Genomic DNA, 17,053 nt, shown 5'->3' on the forward strand with positions numbered 1-17,053 from the left:
TGCAGAATCCGGCCGAAAAACGATGGAGGAAGATGGAAAAAATGTTGGGGAGAGCGATAAATGACCAATCAGAGCCAGGAACATCAGAGTTGCGTCCATGACGAAGCCAAGAAAAGTTCAAAAGCATATGTAAACGGGCAGTTTGTAAGCACTGCATGATTGGAGAACCTTATTTCTCACCTGCTTATATCCGTTTCACGTGCCGTCGACCTAAACCCTTTACGGTATCTCCGTCCTCCCTAACTCGATACAGTATGTTCGACATGTTGCGAACATACTCTCGAAGTCTTTCGAATTCAACAGGAAGTCGAAGGCGATCAGGTCCGTGACTCACTGGCTTACTCTATGCAAACACCGAACATCTATCCAGCGTACACATCCACTACACATCAACCACAATGTAGATACTATCACAAATACACAAGTTTGTCCCTATAGCTGGTACTCGTACTCGCAGCAGCCAAGAGCTACTAAACGCTGCATTCGCTACCAATATGCACAGTCCAATCTTAGTCAGCTGTTAATGTGACACCTAAAAATGCCCGGGCTGATGACGCTACATATTCTCCGCCTCCTGTTCGTTTATACAAGGGATTTTGTCTCCGGCTCAACTTGAGACGCGATCCTACAGACATACATAAGCAATTATGTAAACCACACCCATGTAACTTCATCAAATGGCCCAAGCCTCTACATCGTCGCCCTTGTGTATGAATGGCTCATCGATCTGCTTGATACCCAGATCTCCACAAAGAACACATTGTTCAGCAACTAGCCCGTCTAGTTCCTGTACTAGTTTCTGCCTCTGCACCCCGACACTCAACCCCTGGTTGACTTCTGTCTGGAGATCTTTGATTCGTTTCCGCTTGCTGCTTCCCGAACTTTCGAGTACTCGCTTTCCGAGACAGTCGCTGTGGAAGGCGTGCTGACAAGGGAACACAAAAAACTGTCGACTCAATACTGGCAGCGTGCAGATCCAACACCGCTCACCCGATTCGACAATGGCATATCGGTGGTCTAGGGCGGCAATTTCTGCCTTGATTTGTTCGGCCGTATGCTGCGAGATATCCATCTCCTGTTTCAGACTGTCAATATGCCGTGAGTATTCTTCCAGCGCCTCACATATCTCCTCTTTGAAATCGTCGATGACCACAAAATCTGGAAATAATGGAATAAGATCTTCGATTCGGAGGAGTTCGCAACGTTTCAAGAAGTTGATGGCTTCTTTGATGGATTCCGCCTCTCTGATCTTCTTCTCTGCAATCAAGAGCCAGAGCTTCTTCCTCATCTTATCATTTCCCTCGAGTCGATCGGCGACGATGGCGGCCAGGTCGATGTCGTCGTGCTGTAACGCAAGTTGCACAGCCTGCTGATACTGTCCCATGGTGCTGTAGATATGCACACAGGACTGCACACGGTCATGCTGAATGCAAAGACGTAATGCAAAATCGGCATCATACAATGGAGGCGAGGGTTGACTTTCGAGGTAACCCAACAACGCACTCTCTGATGGCGAAGGGTGCGAAGCCATAATCGAGATGAGAGCATTGTGTACCGAAGCTGGGACCTCGAAATTGTTGCTAACCACGAAATTCAGATATCGAACAGCTTGGTTTTGTGCCAGCGGTACATTGGCAGTTTCGTTGTACGCCAACAGTGCTGGAACCATCTTTTGAGCATCAAGGTTACTTCGTCGTACCAGGATCTCGACCAATCCGGTGGGGACGTGGATCATGAGTACATTGCTATATCGATAGAACGTCTCCGGGTTGCTTTGCTTGTTTAGCACTGACAGTGCTTCTGTCCATTTCTCTCGTTGTACCCAATATGAGAGGACATAGTCATAGTCTGTAATGGTGTTGGCGAAAAAGAGTAATTCGTCTTCTCTGTCATGGCTGGATATCACTTCGTACACCGTTTTGGCGTCGAGGTCTGTTTTATGTTTGGTGACGAACTCTTGGAACTCACTTCGGGTTTGTTCCAAGTCGCGTTTGGCACCACCCGCATCGGTGTTCTCGAGCAACTCTGCTTTGGTGGCTACCATGTCATCGAGAGAATTCAGCTTGGCCATGAAAATCTGTATGAGCCACGTCGCAATCATCACTCTCTGCATGACCGATGACTTCTTGTAAGCACCGAGCTTGGCCATCAAATATTTTCTGAGGGCATCATCTTGTCCGTTGTCGATGAGTGACAGGCAGACCTCTTCAAATGCTTTGCTGCTTCTCCCCCAAACGCTCGCCGCGTCCATATATTGTCCTTTGCTTGAGAGGTAGTCTCCAGATGCCGTGGCAACAGAGTCTTTTTGTGCAGCCCCTCTGGCATATCGCAACGCAGCATCGTAGTCCTGGTTCTGTAACATAATCTTCCAGATATCTCGTTCTTCGTCATTCGCCACGATTTCAAAGATTTCTTGGTTTGTGAAGAGCCAGAAGGTGTTCTTCTTTTGATCTGATACGAGCCCGAGCGCACTCTGGCCCGGCTCTAGTACGGCTTGGTCATAGACAACACTGCCATCGAGGCGGTTGACAGCAACAATACGACCCTCCACAAGTGCCAACACATGCCATTGCGACAGGATAGCTGATACTATCGGGTCTTGTATGAGTTTCCTCCCGCCACGCGCAGATACCGTTTCGGGGAAGACGGAGCGAGGATGCAACTTGGATTCCTTGAAAATTCGGCTGCCTAGCTCAGCCGTGGCCGGGGTACTGAGGAGTTCGCCGGTCAGGACGCCCTGGGAATATAGCCATGCGAAACTCCTTGGTTCGTCTAAACCAGCTTCTGACGACTCTGGGGAGACCGATAAGGACGCTGGAGCTGTTGAGGAAGCGCCAGTCGTCGCATGAATGATCGGTTCTTCTTTGGACAACAATTCTGCGTATATCGAAGCTGAACCTTCTTTACCCCGTCCTGCAGTCTTACCTATCCAATGGTACAGCTTCGAATGTGACGCGACAACCACTCTTCGTGTATCTGACTTCCCCTGGATAGTTTCCGCCCATAGTCCCGTCACAGCGCCTTCCGGGATCTTCCACACATTGGCCGCGTATCGCTCTTCACGGCGGTAGAACTCGGAGGCGGGCTCGATGTAGATTTCGTATATGTTGCCATCTGTTGCTCCGACCAAGATCTCACGTGTGGACGCTGTTGGCTGGGATGAATTCCATGCAATAGATTCGATGGAGACTCCTTTCAACCTGGAGAGGGACTTGGGTTGTTTAGACTGGCTATGAAGATAAAAGTTCTCGCCGAGGGTCGTACTAATAATGAGGTGGGAAGCAGAAGGGTCTAGGAACATGCGTCGAATGAGGCCAACCTCGCTGGTCTTCTTTGGTAGGTCAACATCTTGAGGGCAGGTAGTTAGCTTGACTGCATCGACTGAGGTAGGTGGGAATATATGAACCATCAATATCTGAAGGACTCTCCAGGTCTATCCGCAGGATACGTCCCGTCGCAAGAGCAAGAATCAAAACATTATTTGCAACTTGACCCGCGACAAAGTCCGAGGCGATGTTGAACTGCAATTGTACTCGTTCGACATTGAAAATGGGTAGGCTCGTGTCGACACCTCCCTGGGCTAGGCCTTGAGCCACATATCCTTCGTCAAGATCCAGCGCCATCGCGCGCTGTAATCACCAGGCTCAGCGCATTGTCAACAGTGGTATATGGCGGGAGCAAATAGTCGGGGGCTGCTGCATTCGAAGATTGCTGGGAACAGTCGCGCGTAGGTGGAACGAACACTCAAGGTCGACGTCGGAGACGCAGACACACGTGGAAAGGCTGCGTCATCACACGTGACAAGGCTGCGGGCGAGAGCTGACTAAGGCAGCCCAATCCCTGGATGAGGTATTGAATAAACTGTGTTCGATCCGAGACGACTAGACTCGTGAATGTCTTAAATACCTAGTCAGGTTTCCGCAGACTGCAAGAATGCTGGTCGAGAGAGATGCTTGCTTCGGTGATGATATTAAACCCATCGGAGGTATTGTTAGGAAGATCCATGGATGAATTCTAGTCCCTCTCTCAAGAATTAATTCCTAACGAGCAAGTTGTCTACGATGTTGTTGTTACGATATATGTTTCGCACAAAAGAGACTGACAGTGCGCCATCGACCGAAGACATGACCGCTGCATCTTGATGACTGATTGTCACCGCAAATACTAGGGTAAGGCCACCAGCACAATCTTCCTATTTACCCAAATCTCATCTTACCCCCCGGGTGGTCTCTCAAAAAATTCTCCTTGCCAGTCAGTCATAATGGCCCGTCTCTCCTGGCCTCGCAACCCACCCGGATGGTTCTTGTTCGTACTTGGTGCCGTGATGGTCCTCCGTCAGATTATGGCCTTCATCGACGTCAAGCCTGTGATGGAAGAGTTTAATATCCGTGAAGAGAATTCAGTACGATTCATGGGTAAGTTTGTTCAATGAATCATTCGTTTTGTCTTGCAAAAGCTGCAAAGTACGTCGCTCAAGGACTGATGTTTGAATTTCTCTTCCAAAGCTTTCTCTATGGGCTCGATCGGCCTCTACAACATCCTCGGTGCGCTAGAAGACAATTGGAACATATACTGGTTCTCGCTGGTATCCAGAGTTGTGGCTTCAGTCATAATGTATACCCTCAAGGGTGGATGGGAGAACTTGGCACATATCGAATTCGGTACTGCTGTTCTCCTTGCAGCTTGTATGTGGTGGACGTGAGGAAAGCACTCGCGTCACTCAGGGGTTACTCGGCGGGGCATTCCACGAGAAAAATAGCTCTCGAGACGGCGCTGCTCTTCGACTGCTTTACGCTACATCAACAATTGGAATATCAAAATGGAGGGAACCAGGACTTTCCACAATTGACAAGCAGGGGGAGCATCAGGTGGTCTTTACGCAGGAGGTAATATTCTCACTAGAGCTTGGTCAACTGACACTGGATTCTCGCATATTTGGACACCACCGCCCAGGAAAGCTACTGATGCTTTGCTTCCACCTTTTTGAGCAACTCTTTGGTTGCGGACATTGTCTTCCCCTCGGCCTCACCATAGGCAATACAAGTTCGAAGCAGTTCCTGGTCCTGAACGTTGACCTTGCCGCCGTGGTGATACTTGTTGAATCCCACCCAATCCATGGGAAGCATCACTTTCTGTATACCGATCCACTGCTCCCTCATACCTTCCGGGGTCGTGGTTTCCATCAACTTTTGACCCGTTTGTCCAAAGATCTTGAGCCCTTGAATCTCTTTCGCCGAATTCACAGCAAGAGTCCACGCTTCCCCATTGGGATCAACCTCTTCATAATCCGGCCAGCCCAATATATCGGAGGCCGCCAAGAGGGGAAACAACGGCCCAGAAGCTGCTCCAAGTTGCTCCGGGGATACTATGTCACACCTCGATAATCCACTGGCGTTGTACAGCTTCGCAAAGCCCTCTGCCACCGCCGGACTGCTGTCGTCGATCATGAACCCGGGACCGAGCTTGTCGGTATACGCCTGGTCGGCCTGTTGCAAGAGCTCTGGGTTCGTTCCTTCGTTCAGACGGAGTGTCACGTTCTTGGGTTCGTAAGAGTGGATCAAGAGTTGGGAAGAGGTCACTTGGTCACCACTGATGCCCGACGTCTCCAAGAACCAAGGTCTCAAGTCGACAAAAACCGTGCCGATAACAACGCGCGTTTTCGTCCCGCGAACCGCCTCTCCCATTGTCTTTACCAGTTTCACACCAGTTTCGCTCTTCAAGACGTGGCCGTCGAGCGTTATGAGGATATAGTCGAAGTCTGCACCAACCATCTTTGCGGGGTCCGTGATGAACGTGTAGTCCTTGTATGTCTTAAGCTGATGGTCATCGAATGAGTAGAGGAGCTGCGGCCGGCTCAGGATTTCCGCTCGATGTGGCCGAACCAGGAACGTAACGTCGGCGCCACCCAGCGTGAGGATGTACCCCATGATCAGGCCCATGGCTCCTGCGCCAACGACGAGCACATGAGGCTTCGGTGGTTCAGTCATGATTTGTTGTTGTTGGTGGTGTTGTTGGAAGTAACTGGGTTCCGTCCCGGCTTTTGGCTAAGGAAAGGAATAGCGTTTGCTAAGTTGATATGCTGGAGAGATGAGATGCTGAAGAACTTACTGCACTTCTCAAAGTTGTTGATTGCTGTGAATTTATCTTTCATAACATCTCATCAACAGTAACACATATCAATCTCCTGAGTGATGCTATCCTCATGATGGGTCAATTCCATGCTGTGTAGACCTCGAAAGTTCGTCCGACGGCTGGCCGGACGAAATTCGTCCGATGGAAGATGGGCAAGTGCTGAGTCATTTTCCTTGTGAACAACACTCTCTGTGCAAGTATAACTCACCTTAGTCCTTACGACGCTGGGCAGAGTTTGAATTTATGTTGTTTTTACGGGACACCAGGCCATGTTGAGGAGGTGTTGGATGTCATGACAATCGCTTGGGTTGGTCAGCGATGGAGACGTCTCGCAAGGTCTGCCCTCTGAGCCACACCCACTCACACCACGCATCCACGAAATTCCGGCAATAGATACATTCCTCGTCTGAAGATACATCCAGGTTTCGGACTCCATGATTCCAGTATCTCTGACCAAGGTTGACGTGTATGTATCATGAGAAGCATACATGTTGCGAGAGAAGATTTCGAGTATCGATGACCCCATGGGCGACGACTTGAGAGGCACCATGGACTCTACCAGAGGCTGCACAAGGTACAATATGGAGTCTGGACTTTGACTGAATGCATATGGAATCAACATTCGTATACAGGTCATAACTGGTAAAGCAGACTTTTGAATATCGATACACTTAACTGAGTCACCTGAGATTTGCCCCCAAACACCAACACAGAATTCGAACCTTGCAATTTGGGTATAATACACATTCTCCCTCTCTTCCCTTTTTTTCTCCTTTGCCTTATCATTGCCTCATTCATAACACGCACAAAGGTCAATATTGTTTATGCCTTGCTGTCTTTTTCGACACTGTCTTCAAATTCCACAGCTTCTTCAACAATCTGATCAGTCAGTCCGGGGACAGTCACGTCTGGGAGGTATTTGCTATGACTTTCGCGGTGAGTGGCAGGCCCGACCATGAACTTGTGAGCCTTGTCAGTGAGATCGTCAGTCAAGCCTGGTCCGGTGCCTTTGGCGGTCCGCATAAAGTCATGAGCAGCTGTTGCCGCCTCGTCAGTGACTCCGCTGCTGGAGCGACGGATCGTGCCCGCCATGAAGTCGTGTGCCGATTTAGCAACGTCATCAGAGATACCGCTGCTTGAGCGACGGTGGGTGCCACCCATGGGAGTAGTAGTAGCAGCAGCTGCAGCGGTAGCTGGCACACCTTGTTTGGAAGTCATTGTGTGATACGTAGGTTTGGATGGTAGGGAAGGGATATTGGTAGGAATACGAGTAGCGTTGTCTTAGAAGCAAAAGGTTTTCAATCTCACTGGCTTTTTTTTGATTCACAGCAGATGGATTTGAAGCTCCCAGGATGAAGTCAGCGCAGGACAAAGCTGTATGTAATGAGTATATATGTCGTATGAGCGGCATCCGGAGGGGTTCGTGTCGTGTGCCCTTTCCGGTCCAGGGGTCGTCGGCGAACGCGGGGTTGCTCTCTGTGCCCTCGTGTTGGAACTGGCAATGAGCGGCGTGACATGGGTGTAGCCATTCAATCATTCGCCCTGAGAGAAGATGGGTGGTGTGAGTGGGAAAATGCATCTCTTGATGACGTGAATTCTACTCAATCGACCTAGAGCAGCGCATTCTTGATTTAGTCGCTCTCATAGTAGACTTACTACCCATACAGTTGGAGTTTCTCGGGACCTTGCTAGAATGAGTGTTTTTAGGGACAACAGAAGTCCTTACTCCTCCCATCGTGATCGGCATCGTGGTGAATGTCGCAGCAGTGGTCAATCCTGCATTTACACACCATCTCGCCCTGCAATTATGATGGTCAATCGCGATGAGTGATGGCCTTGATGGCTACTTCTAGCTCGGGACGAATTAAAGGGAGCCTTAAACGAATCCTACAGCTTAAAAAACGAGGCCCAGAGATTTCCCGAAGTACAAACGGATCCTTTCTCATTTTACTCAGTCCGTCATGTTCGGAAGATCATGAGCATCAGGACATGATGCGACCTCACCATGTGCCATCTGGCTCTCGGACTACAGCCCTAACATCCGAAAAGATACAACCTAAATCTTGTTACCGATGGATACACTGTTTTCAAATTCCTCCATCTAGGGATGGCTTGAGGCCACCCATGATCTTCGATCCAAAGGTCCCCTCAGCGCAGCGTTTCTACCGACTCGTCTCTAGTTCCGTGTACTCGCAATAATGGCAGAGCCTATCGGGCCTCTGACACTCTCAATACTGACCTCGACCACGGAACATACAGCTTCGGAGCAACCGCCAGAAATGTCGAGGTTCAAGACGATCGGCCCGAGCCAAGCATCTCGTTTACAGAAGCTGATGTGTGGAATGGCAACGGCCACCTCGTGATGACATATCCAGATGATCCAAGGTCATGTATAAAGAGGCCTGGAAGTTTGTAGGTTTCTTCTTTCGAATGACTTTCAATTTGCACAATTTTTGGTCTGAGGGAGCAAACTTCATCCAAAATGACCTCCTTTGCCATCACCAACGTTCGTATCTTCGATGGGGAAAATGTCCTAGAAGATGCCGATGTCCTCGTGGAAGATGGCATCATCAAACAGGTTGGACATGGCTTGAACCCAAGCAACCTCCCAAATATCTCGATGCCCGGCCACACATTACTCCCAGGCCTCATTGATGCGCATTCCCACCCTGACCGCGAGGTCAAGATGTTGGAGCAGTCGTACCGATTTGGCATAACCACACTTATGGACATGCACAATGTGCACGAAAACGCGGTGCAGTTGAAGACATGGGCACAAGAGAGAAAGGACATTCCCGACATAAAAAGTTGCCACTATGCTGCAACGGTAAAGAATGGTTGGCCAGCTTGGGTGGAAATGAAGTTGCCCGGTATTGAAGTAAGTACTTACGAATTGATCAAGAGACGAAGGCATTGAAGGTGAAAGTGTGCCCTGGTAAAGCGCTCCAAGCTGACCGTTCTTTTATTTGCACGCACCAGCCTGCCCGCTTCGAGGATTATCCAAATGTCAACAGCGAGGAAGCGGCCGAGGCTTACATCCAGAAAGCAATCGAAGGCAAGTATGACTACATCAAATTGATGCACGAAGATGGACGGGCTCTCGGGATCCCTGAGGGTCAAATTTCAAAACCTACGGAGGCTGTGCAAGAAGCCGTCGTCCGGGCGGCGCATCAACGAGGTTTCAAGGTCGTCGCGCATGCCTTGTCACTTGAAGACACCCGCCAAGTATTGAGGGCCGGCGTCGACGGCATGGCTCACACATTCTTCGACGAGCCCATGACCCCCGAAATGATCGAGCTCCACAAGCGCAACAATGTCTGGGTCAATCCGACCCTGGCATGTTTAGGAGCTCTGACGGGCGATGCGCTAGATATATCCAAGCAATTCTCCGAGGACGAACGAGTCAAGAATAAATTGTCAACGGGGGACGTTGAACTCATGCACCACTGTTTACATTTGAAGGCCCCCGGTGCAAAGTGGGAATACGCCATTGACAACGTCCGCCAGCTCAGAGATGCCGGCCTCAACATCATTTGGTAAGCTTTTGCTGTGTGCCCACTGCCTTGCGTCAAAACTTGGTTTCTGGAACCGTAGCTAATGCTTCTGAACGATACAGTGGTTCTGACGCGGCGCCGGGAGCTCCGGGGTCCGTCTTTGGTGTCAATCTACACATTGAGATGTATTTGCTCGCGGAGAAAGCAGGGATGCCAACCCAAGAAGTCCTGAGAGGTGCGACGAGCTTGACGGCCGACCTGTTCGGGTGGAACGATAGAGGTAGGATAGCAGAGGGTCTGAAGGCCGACTTGCTTCTCGTCGAAGGAAATCCTCTGAGTAACATCACGGACACCTTGAACATCAAAGGGATATGGAGAGACGGTGTCAAGTTCCAGGGTCACCAGGGATTTTCTTAGTCCTAGGTACCTAGATCCTAGATAGGTAGCTACATAATGCGTGTTTGATATTCGATCCTTGTTTGTTCTGTATCTTACACCAATAGATGCTTCTCTCTCTCAGAACAAATGGTCGAATGAAGGTACGGTATGTCCCAAGTCTTTACCCACTTTTCCTAGTTCAACAAGGCGACAGTGGAATGAACTGCGACCCTACTCGAAGCGAAGTCGGATTCCAAGAGACTATATCCCGTACATTTATTGCTCTTTTTTTTTCTCTAGAAAAAATACGATTCTAGCTTGTCTTCGGAGGTTGTGTTTTATTTTAATGGTGCTTCGGAGCAAACTTCAGTTCAAGGTGGTGTAGTCGATTTGCTCGGCCCGAAGGCATATACAATCAACTGGACAGGTACTGAGTATACTTATTCACGATAAAGCTTCGGATGTTGACATTTGCTTTCAATGGCTCGGAAGTAAGTCACCAAAAATGCTGATTACACTTTGAAATAAATGTCATCATGTACATTTTGATAGGTTACGTCCGAAGGAGTCTACGTTAGGTGGCTAGTCTCAGAGAAGGGTTCGAGTAACCATCAAGTTTTTTGCTCCGTAATGAACATTGCCCGTGTCTTCAAGAATCGACACCCCAAGGACTCTTGACATCTTTGCAGACCACACCGGGCGGTGGCAATGTACCGTTTGCAAAAAACCGTTTCAGGATCCCGTGTGCGCACACGCCGGCGTTCCCAGTGCCACAACAATGTCCCGGGGTGTCTTGCGTCAAGACCACACTTCCTTGGTGCTTTTCGGACATCTTGACGGCGTTACCCACGGGAGTGACGGGGTCGGCAGTATTGCCAACGAAGAGCAACGGACTCGCTCGCTCGTCATAGTCACTTAGGTTCGAACCGAATGGGCCCGTGAACCGATTTCTCGACGCCGGTCGAACCGACTCGGGCCAATGGACGCAGTACATTGGGATCTCGGCCCAGAGAGGTCCGATTATGGGTGATTGAGATTCTAGCAAGTTGACACGTTCTGTAAGAAACTTTTCCTTGGTCCATGAAGTGAGGTCGTCTCCGTCGCCGTCGCCGCACAAGACAGAGATGCCCGCTTCGAGTTGCCACGGGTATCCTGGTACGTATGGTTCGGATGACTCGGACATCTGGCCCATCATCTGTTGGTGTCCGGGCAATGGGTTATGATCGAAACCCAGAGGCGTAGCAGCGGAGGGCGTGAACTCGCCATCGCCAGATGAGCCATTTGTATTGCGGAACATGTCTGCTGCGGACTCAACAAGAGTAAAAAATCCTTGTGCGTCTCCCTCGAGCAACAAACGGAGACTGACTGCCAACAATGGCCAATACTCGTTCGGAAAGTACAAAGCCACGTGGATGCCGGCTCTGAGTTGGTGATAGGTGATCATGGCTAAGTTTCCATTCACTAAGAGAGGCAGGGGGTCATCTATTAATCCAAATAAAAACTCTTCGACCCTGCTTTGAATGTCGACGTGGCTTGTGGTGGTGACGTCGAAGAGAGCGCACCTAGGACCTGCCTCGAAGCAGTATTGGAAGAACTTTGTCCATGTTTGGTTGTTGTTCTGTAAGTTGGTCGTCCATCCTGTGGCCGCATAATCGTCTGCATCGACAACGCCGTCCAGTACTATTCGGCCGATGCGCTCGGGGAACATGGACGCAAAGGTATTTCCGAGGTACGTCCCATAACTCAAGCCCCAGTAATTGAGCAGTGGGACGGGGCTGTGGTCGTTTCCAAGAGGAATCTGATGGATGTCCGATGCAGACATTTTTGTGGAACTTAGCTGCTTTGACAGATGAGCATCGACCTGGTCGATGATTTCCACCATGTCGTGAGCCACGAGAGCAGTGCTGACGAATTGATGGATGTTGGTTCCGTCGCCAAAGTCACCGTTCTGAGCTGAAGTGCACAGTTGGCCCAGTCCTCTGTCGATGTTCCATTTAACATTCAGGGCTTGAGGATCCGAGATAATATCGCCGACATCCAGAGCGAGCGTCTCAACAACTGTCCGATAAAGATCATCTGCAAAGCATGCCGTTGAGGGCGTCGAGAATTTCATGCCTCGAGGATCGAACGACAGGATCTCGAAATGCTTGTGGGAGTCGACCACGCTCTGGAGTGATTTGGCTGAACGCAAAAGAATGTCAATGCCAGATCCACCCGGGCCACCAGGATTGATTACGATTGTGCCGCCGAACGACGCGTCTGTTACATCGACGGCGGCGGGGAGGCGTGCAATTGCAATTGAGGCACGATTGGGGTTGGACAGATTGGTCCAGTCAAGAGGTACCTCCAACCTGGCGCACTCGAAGAATTCGTAGCATTGGACGTATTCCAGCTCTGCAGAAGGCTTCACAAGTGTCCAGTCGAAGTAGCCATCAGAAGAGTAGTAAGGCGTCGTTGTGGCTAGGGTCGAGACGATGAGGGCACCAAAGGCCGCACTGAGGGTGCCGAAACCAAGTAACATTGTTCCTAGCTAAATCGCCTGAGTCCTTGGTTGCTATCTGATATGGCGTTCGCCGGGAGTAAATGAGGTTGTCTTTAAACGAGACGGACTTCAACGGTGGGTGAGGTAGAAGTACCGGTGAGTGTAGAAACCAACTTTCAAGGCCACCTACATTGTTAGCAGGATCACCATACCATGCCCTTTGAGGAAGCTCTATCAGTGTAGAGTTCAACGGTGTCCACGAGAAAGGTACGCAACTCATACGAAAAGCGACTTCCAGGTGACACGGAGGAAGTAGGCATCACAGTATTCTGAGATACGAATACGACACTTAGATTTGCCGTACCGAGTTAAATGCCGCCGCTTTATCTCGCCGTGTCTACTGTAAAAGTGTCTGCATTATCGATGACGGCAACGCGTTTCTTCGACTGAGGCACGCGGTCTTTGTCAGCGTTGATGGAATACTGCTACTGTACTAGAACATCCCAATGATACTGAGTTGACTCTGGATCAAAAGACACACGTCGAGATGATGAGTCGCAAATTTCAAGACAGCAAGGTGAAGGCGACGTAACAAACATGCTCGCCATCAGGTTAGGACAATGTCGTCCTCTCAGCCCTTCCAACCATCCTCCCCTTTAGCAGGCGGCAAAAGGAGAAAGTCCCGTTTCACATACAAGCATCTTCACTTGCTCGGCCAGTCTTCCACGACGTGCCCATTGAGAGTCATCGCTTTGATCGACTATGACGCCTTTTACGCCCAGTGTGAAATGGTACGGCTAGGTGTGGTCGAGTCTCAACCTCTTGCCGTTCAACAATGGCAAGGTCTCATTGCCATCAACTATCCGGCTCGCGAGTATGGGTTGAGTCGACATGTCCCCATCACCGAAGCGAAAGCAAAGTGTCCCGAGATTGTGATCCAGCATGTTGCCACCTGGAGAGAAGGCGACACCAAGTGGGCTTATCGAGACGACGCGGCCAGCCATATTCAAACAGACAAAGTGTCCCTGGACCCGTATCGTCTTGAATCTAGAAAGTCTCTGGCACTGGTCAAAGAGATACTACCACCACCACCTATCCAGAAAGTTGAAAAGGCCAGCATCGATGAGGTCTTCCTCGATTTGTCTGCACAGATCCATCAGATACTTCTCGAAAGATACCCCGAACTCAAGTACGCGCCATACGATGACCCGACCGAGCACCTGCCACTACCGCCATCAACCGCTCTGGACTGGCAAGCCGACGCTCTTGTCGACCTCGACTCGGCAGAAACTGAAGATGACGACCCGGATTGGGATGATGTGGCCATGAACATTGGGTCCGAAATTGTCCGCGGTGTGCGTGCCACCATCCGTGAAAGGCTCAAATACACTTGCTCGGCTGGTGTGGCGCGCAACAAGATGATGGCGAAACTAGGTGCCGGATACAGGAAGCCCAATCAGCAGACGATCGTGCGAAATCGAGCCGTGCAGCATTTCCTGTCGGGCTACAAGTTTACCAAAATCCGTAACTTGGGTGGTAAGCTTGGGGATCAAGTGGTGGACACGTTCAACACCGACGAGGTCACCGAACTACTCAAGATTCCCCTTGAACAGCTCAAGTCGAAAATGGGGGAAGAGACGGGGACGTGGCTGTATGGGACCATTCGCGGTGAAGACCATAGCGAAGTCAGCTCCCGAACACAGATCAAATCCATGTTGTCGGCAAAATCCTTTAGACCAAGCATCAACACCACGGATCAAGCGAACAAGTGGCTGCGCATCTTTGTGGCGGACATTTACGCCCGGCTCGTCGAGGAAGGTGTCCTGGAGAATAAGAGAAGACCGAAGACGATAACCCTGCATCATCGTCAGGGCGGGCAAACAAAATCGAAGCAGTTGCCGATCCCCTCGGGCAAGAAGATCGACGAGACTATCCTGTTTGAGCTCGCAAAGACACTACTCGGGCAGGTGGTCGTCGACGGCCGGGCGTGGCCGTGCGCCAACCTCTCCCTCAGTGTCGGAGGATTCGAAGAAGGCGTGGCTGGTAACAAGGGCATCGACATGTTTTTGTTGAAAGGTGAAGAGGCCAAAGCTGCCATCGAAGCACCGTCTCGAAGTAACACTACGACACCCAATATCGAAGATTTGATACCAGCCAAGCGTCGAAGACTCAACGACGCTCCTACTAACATTGCTCGCTTCTTCGCAAAGGGCGAAAGCACAGAGGAAGCTAGCGAATCTGCCGACGAAGATATTGTAGCGCAGGAGCATCATCTCGAAGCGAACAACGACGGCAATGGCAACGGCGACGAGGTCTACCACGACGAAGGACCCGACCAACACCTCACTCACGCCATGCAAGAACGAGACATCGCCACCTACTTTTGTCAGGAGTGTCAAAAGTCCATCAACGAACCCGATCGTGGCGAGCATGAAGACTGGCATTTTGCCAAACAACTCCAGGCTCAAGACGCGCCTGCCGTAACAGGGCCAAGCAATAGTCGCCCCCCCGGCCCCTTGCACACAAATAAGACGAAACGAGGAGGCACAGGATCAAACAGTCGAGGTCGAGGGTCGAAACCAGAAAAGGGCCAGAGTCGACTTGCTTTTGGATAGTTTTCGTCTCCATTTTGGTTGAGATTTTGGGTATCACACACCTTACAACAAGTATTCCAAGATGTTTTGCAACATACAATGACTTTATGTCTCTTGGAGCGATGATTTTTTTTTTCTTTCATTTTCCTAAACCAAACCCTACATAGCTTGATCTTTGTACTCCTTATTAAACGCCCTCCCAATGACCATCCTCCGGATTTCACTCGTACCCGCGCCAATCTCATACAGCTTCGCGTCCCTGAGTAACCTTCCGGCGGGGATCTCGTTGACATAACCGTTTCCGCCCATCAATTGTATGGCGTCGAGGCCGCACTCGGTGGCCCGCTCGGCGGCGTACAAGATGGCGCCCGCGCAATCCTGCGTCCGAATCTCCCCTTCCTCATCCACCTTGCGGGCCGTCTCGTACGTGTAAGCCCTACTGGCCTGCAATTTCGTGTACATGTCGGCCAATTTCCCCTGGATCAACTGGTTGTGGGCGATGGGGGTGTCGAACTGTTTCCGCTGGTGCGTGTACGGCAGCACGAGGTCCAGACACGCCTGCATGATGCCCAAGGGTCCGGCGCTGAGGACGAGCCTCTCGAGGTCGAGACCTTCCATAAGAACGGTGACGCCCTTGTTGACCTCACCGAGGATGTTCTCTGTGGGTACGAAGACGTCCTCGAAGACCAGCTCGCCAGTGTTGGAGCCTCGCATGCCGAGCTTGTCCAACTTCCTCGCCACACTGAAGCCGGTAAATTCTTTTTCCACGATAAATGCCGTGATGCCCTTGCTCTTCCTCTCGGGCTCCGTCTTGGCGTAGACGACGATGTAGTCGGCGTCGGGCCCGTTGGTGATCCACATCTTGGTCCCATTGAGTTTGTACCCTCCGTCCACCTTCTTGGCCGTCGTCTTCATGCTCACCACGTCGCTGCCAGCAGAGTGTTCGGACATGGCGAGCGCGCCGACCTTGTCGCCCGAGATCAGGCCCGGGAGGATGCGCTCCTTTTGGTCCTTGCTGCCGTTCAGGCACAGTTGGTTCACGCAGAGTTGCGAGTGCGCCGCGTAAGAGAGGGCGATCGACGCCGACGCCCGGCTGAGCTCCTCGAGGATCACGCAGTGTGCCTGGTAGCCCATGGAGAGGCCGCCGTATTCTTCGTCCGCCGTAGGTCCCAGGAATCCGGCCTCGCCCAGCTTCTTCCACATTTCATTTGGGAACTCGTTCGACGAGTCTGTCCGCGCGGCCGTCTCTTCGGGGATCTCGCGCCGCGTGAATTCCTGCACGCGCTCGCGGAGTTCGTATAAGTCTTCTCTCGACGGCGGGGTGAAGCCGCTTGGGTGCTTCGATTTCGATGTCGAGGCTAACCTGACGGTCGTGTGAGGGCAGAGGACCCGAGGGGCATAGTGGGCGAGGTGAGCCGTCGGCCGGGCTATTCGAGGGAGGAGGGAGGATGCCATCGTCGAGATTGTTTATAAATAGCCACTATATCACTTCGTATCACTGAGACGCAAAGGGCACACTTTGTGCAAGTGGTGTACAAAAAAAGAAACAAAGAATTGACATCTTTCTGATGGTCAACTTGTCGCGCTTTCTAACTGAGAGTCGTATACTCGAGGTCCTTGATGCCAATGCCGCGTGTAGCCGCAGCGTACCGAATAGTCCAAATACCGAGGAATCAAGGATGCGTGGGGGAGTCTCCGTTGTTCCGCAAAATATGTAGTATCTACTGTACGGAGTACCTGGCCAAACAGATATTCGGTGCACTCTGTTGATTGTAGGTGGCTATGTACAATCTTATCTCTAAGAGTCGACTCTGCAAAGGGGACAGGGAGACAGTCAAATGCAAGGCATTGTCAAACAGACTGCACTTTTCTACTCATGACAAAACCATTTTCCTTGACAACTATGCAATGGATGCATCAAATGGCTTTGAATCGCAAACTCATGCTACGATTTCCTCCAAGACAAGACAAAT

The 17,053-nt window shown here is 50.8% G+C and overlaps 8 protein-coding genes across 9 annotated transcripts; 3 read left to right on the forward strand and 5 right to left on the reverse strand.

Annotated features, from left to right (window-relative positions):
- Positions 1–673: 673 nt before the first annotated feature.
- PV06_00161 (uncharacterized protein) lies at positions 674–3,623 on the reverse strand (the record flags this gene model as incomplete). The annotated part of the gene is made up of 2 exons (XM_016400629.1): positions 674–3,348; positions 3,407–3,623. 2 exons carry the CDS (start codon positions 3,621–3,623, stop codon positions 674–676), a joined length of 2,892 nt encoding a protein of 963 aa, XP_016267682.1.
- A 638-nt stretch (positions 3,624–4,261) lies between these two features.
- Positions 4,262–4,702, forward strand: PV06_00162 (uncharacterized protein; the record flags this gene model as incomplete). The annotated part of the gene is made up of 2 exons (XM_016400630.1): positions 4,262–4,415; positions 4,506–4,702. 2 exons carry the CDS (start codon positions 4,262–4,264, stop codon positions 4,700–4,702), a joined length of 351 nt encoding a protein of 116 aa, XP_016267683.1.
- A 256-nt stretch (positions 4,703–4,958) lies between these two features.
- PV06_00163 (uncharacterized protein) lies at positions 4,959–5,987 on the reverse strand (the record flags this gene model as incomplete). Its single annotated transcript, XM_016400631.1, has 1 exon — positions 4,959–5,987. One exon carries the CDS (start codon positions 5,985–5,987, stop codon positions 4,959–4,961), a length of 1,029 nt encoding a protein of 342 aa, XP_016267684.1.
- A 967-nt stretch (positions 5,988–6,954) lies between these two features.
- PV06_00164 (uncharacterized protein) lies at positions 6,955–7,350 on the reverse strand (the record flags this gene model as incomplete). The annotated part of the gene is made up of 1 exon (XM_016400632.1): positions 6,955–7,350. The coding sequence occupies one exon, from the start codon at positions 7,348–7,350 to the stop codon at positions 6,955–6,957; it is 396 nt and encodes a 131-aa protein (XP_016267685.1).
- A 449-nt stretch (positions 7,351–7,799) lies between these two features.
- PV06_00165 lies at positions 7,800–10,146 on the forward strand. Of its 2 annotated transcripts, XM_016400633.1 has the most exons (3): positions 7,800–9,010; positions 9,112–9,668; positions 9,749–10,146. In XM_016400633.1, the coding sequence occupies exons 1-3, from the start codon at positions 8,615–8,617 to the stop codon at positions 10,041–10,043; spliced, it is 1,248 nt and encodes a 415-aa protein (XP_016267686.1). In that variant the 5' UTR covers positions 7,800–8,614; the 3' UTR covers positions 10,044–10,146. The 2 variants fall into 2 exon arrangements, with proteins under 2 accessions (XP_016267686.1, XP_016267687.1); XM_016400634.1 differs by having other exon boundaries at positions 9,112–10,146.
- A 347-nt stretch (positions 10,147–10,493) lies between these two features.
- PV06_00166 (uncharacterized protein) lies at positions 10,494–12,785 on the reverse strand. Its single transcript, XM_016400635.1, has one exon. The coding sequence runs from the start codon at positions 12,523–12,525 to the stop codon at positions 10,654–10,656; it is 1,872 nt and encodes a 623-aa protein (XP_016267688.1). The 5' UTR covers positions 12,526–12,785; the 3' UTR covers positions 10,494–10,653.
- Positions 12,786–12,932: 147 nt separating this feature from the next.
- Positions 12,933–15,281, forward strand: PV06_00167 (uncharacterized protein). The gene has a single exon (XM_016400636.1). It carries the CDS (start codon positions 13,107–13,109, stop codon positions 15,099–15,101), a length of 1,995 nt encoding a protein of 664 aa, XP_016267689.1. The 5' UTR covers positions 12,933–13,106; the 3' UTR covers positions 15,102–15,281.
- Positions 15,193–16,737, reverse strand: PV06_00168 (uncharacterized protein). Its single transcript, XM_016400637.1, has one exon. The coding sequence runs from the start codon at positions 16,533–16,535 to the stop codon at positions 15,240–15,242; it is 1,296 nt and encodes a 431-aa protein (XP_016267690.1). The 5' UTR covers positions 16,536–16,737; the 3' UTR covers positions 15,193–15,239.
- Positions 16,738–17,053: the final 316 nt, after the last annotated feature.

Source organism: Exophiala oligosperma (genome assembly GCF_000835515.1).
Source record: "Exophiala oligosperma strain CBS 72588 unplaced genomic scaffold supercont1.1, whole genome shotgun sequence".
Classification (NCBI taxonomy): Eukaryota; Fungi; Ascomycota; class Eurotiomycetes; order Chaetothyriales; family Herpotrichiellaceae; genus Exophiala; species Exophiala oligosperma.

What these genes read in the sequence shown, in the direction of transcription:
- PV06_00168 (XM_016400637.1), bottom strand. Translation starts at nt 16,535, where the DNA reads ATGGCATCCTCCCTCCTCCCTCGAATAGCCCGGCCGACGGCTCACCTC.
- PV06_00166 (XM_016400635.1), bottom strand. Translation starts at nt 12,525, where the DNA reads ATGTTACTTGGTTTCGGCACCCTCAGTGCGGCCTTTGGTGCCCTCATC.
- PV06_00167 (XM_016400636.1), top strand. Translation starts at nt 13,107, where the DNA reads ATGTCGTCCTCTCAGCCCTTCCAACCATCCTCCCCTTTAGCAGGCGGC.
- PV06_00165 (XM_016400633.1), top strand. Translation starts at nt 8,615, where the DNA reads ATGACCTCCTTTGCCATCACCAACGTTCGTATCTTCGATGGGGAAAAT. An exon ending in TGAAGTTGCCCGGTATTGAA is followed by an intron (nt 9,011 to 9,111) that starts GTAAGTACTTAC and finishes TGCACGCACCAG; the next exon opens with CCTGCCCGCTTCGAGGATTA. An exon ending in GCCGGCCTCAACATCATTTG is followed by an intron (nt 9,669 to 9,748) that starts GTAAGCTTTTGC and finishes TGAACGATACAG; the next exon opens with TGGTTCTGACGCGGCGCCGG.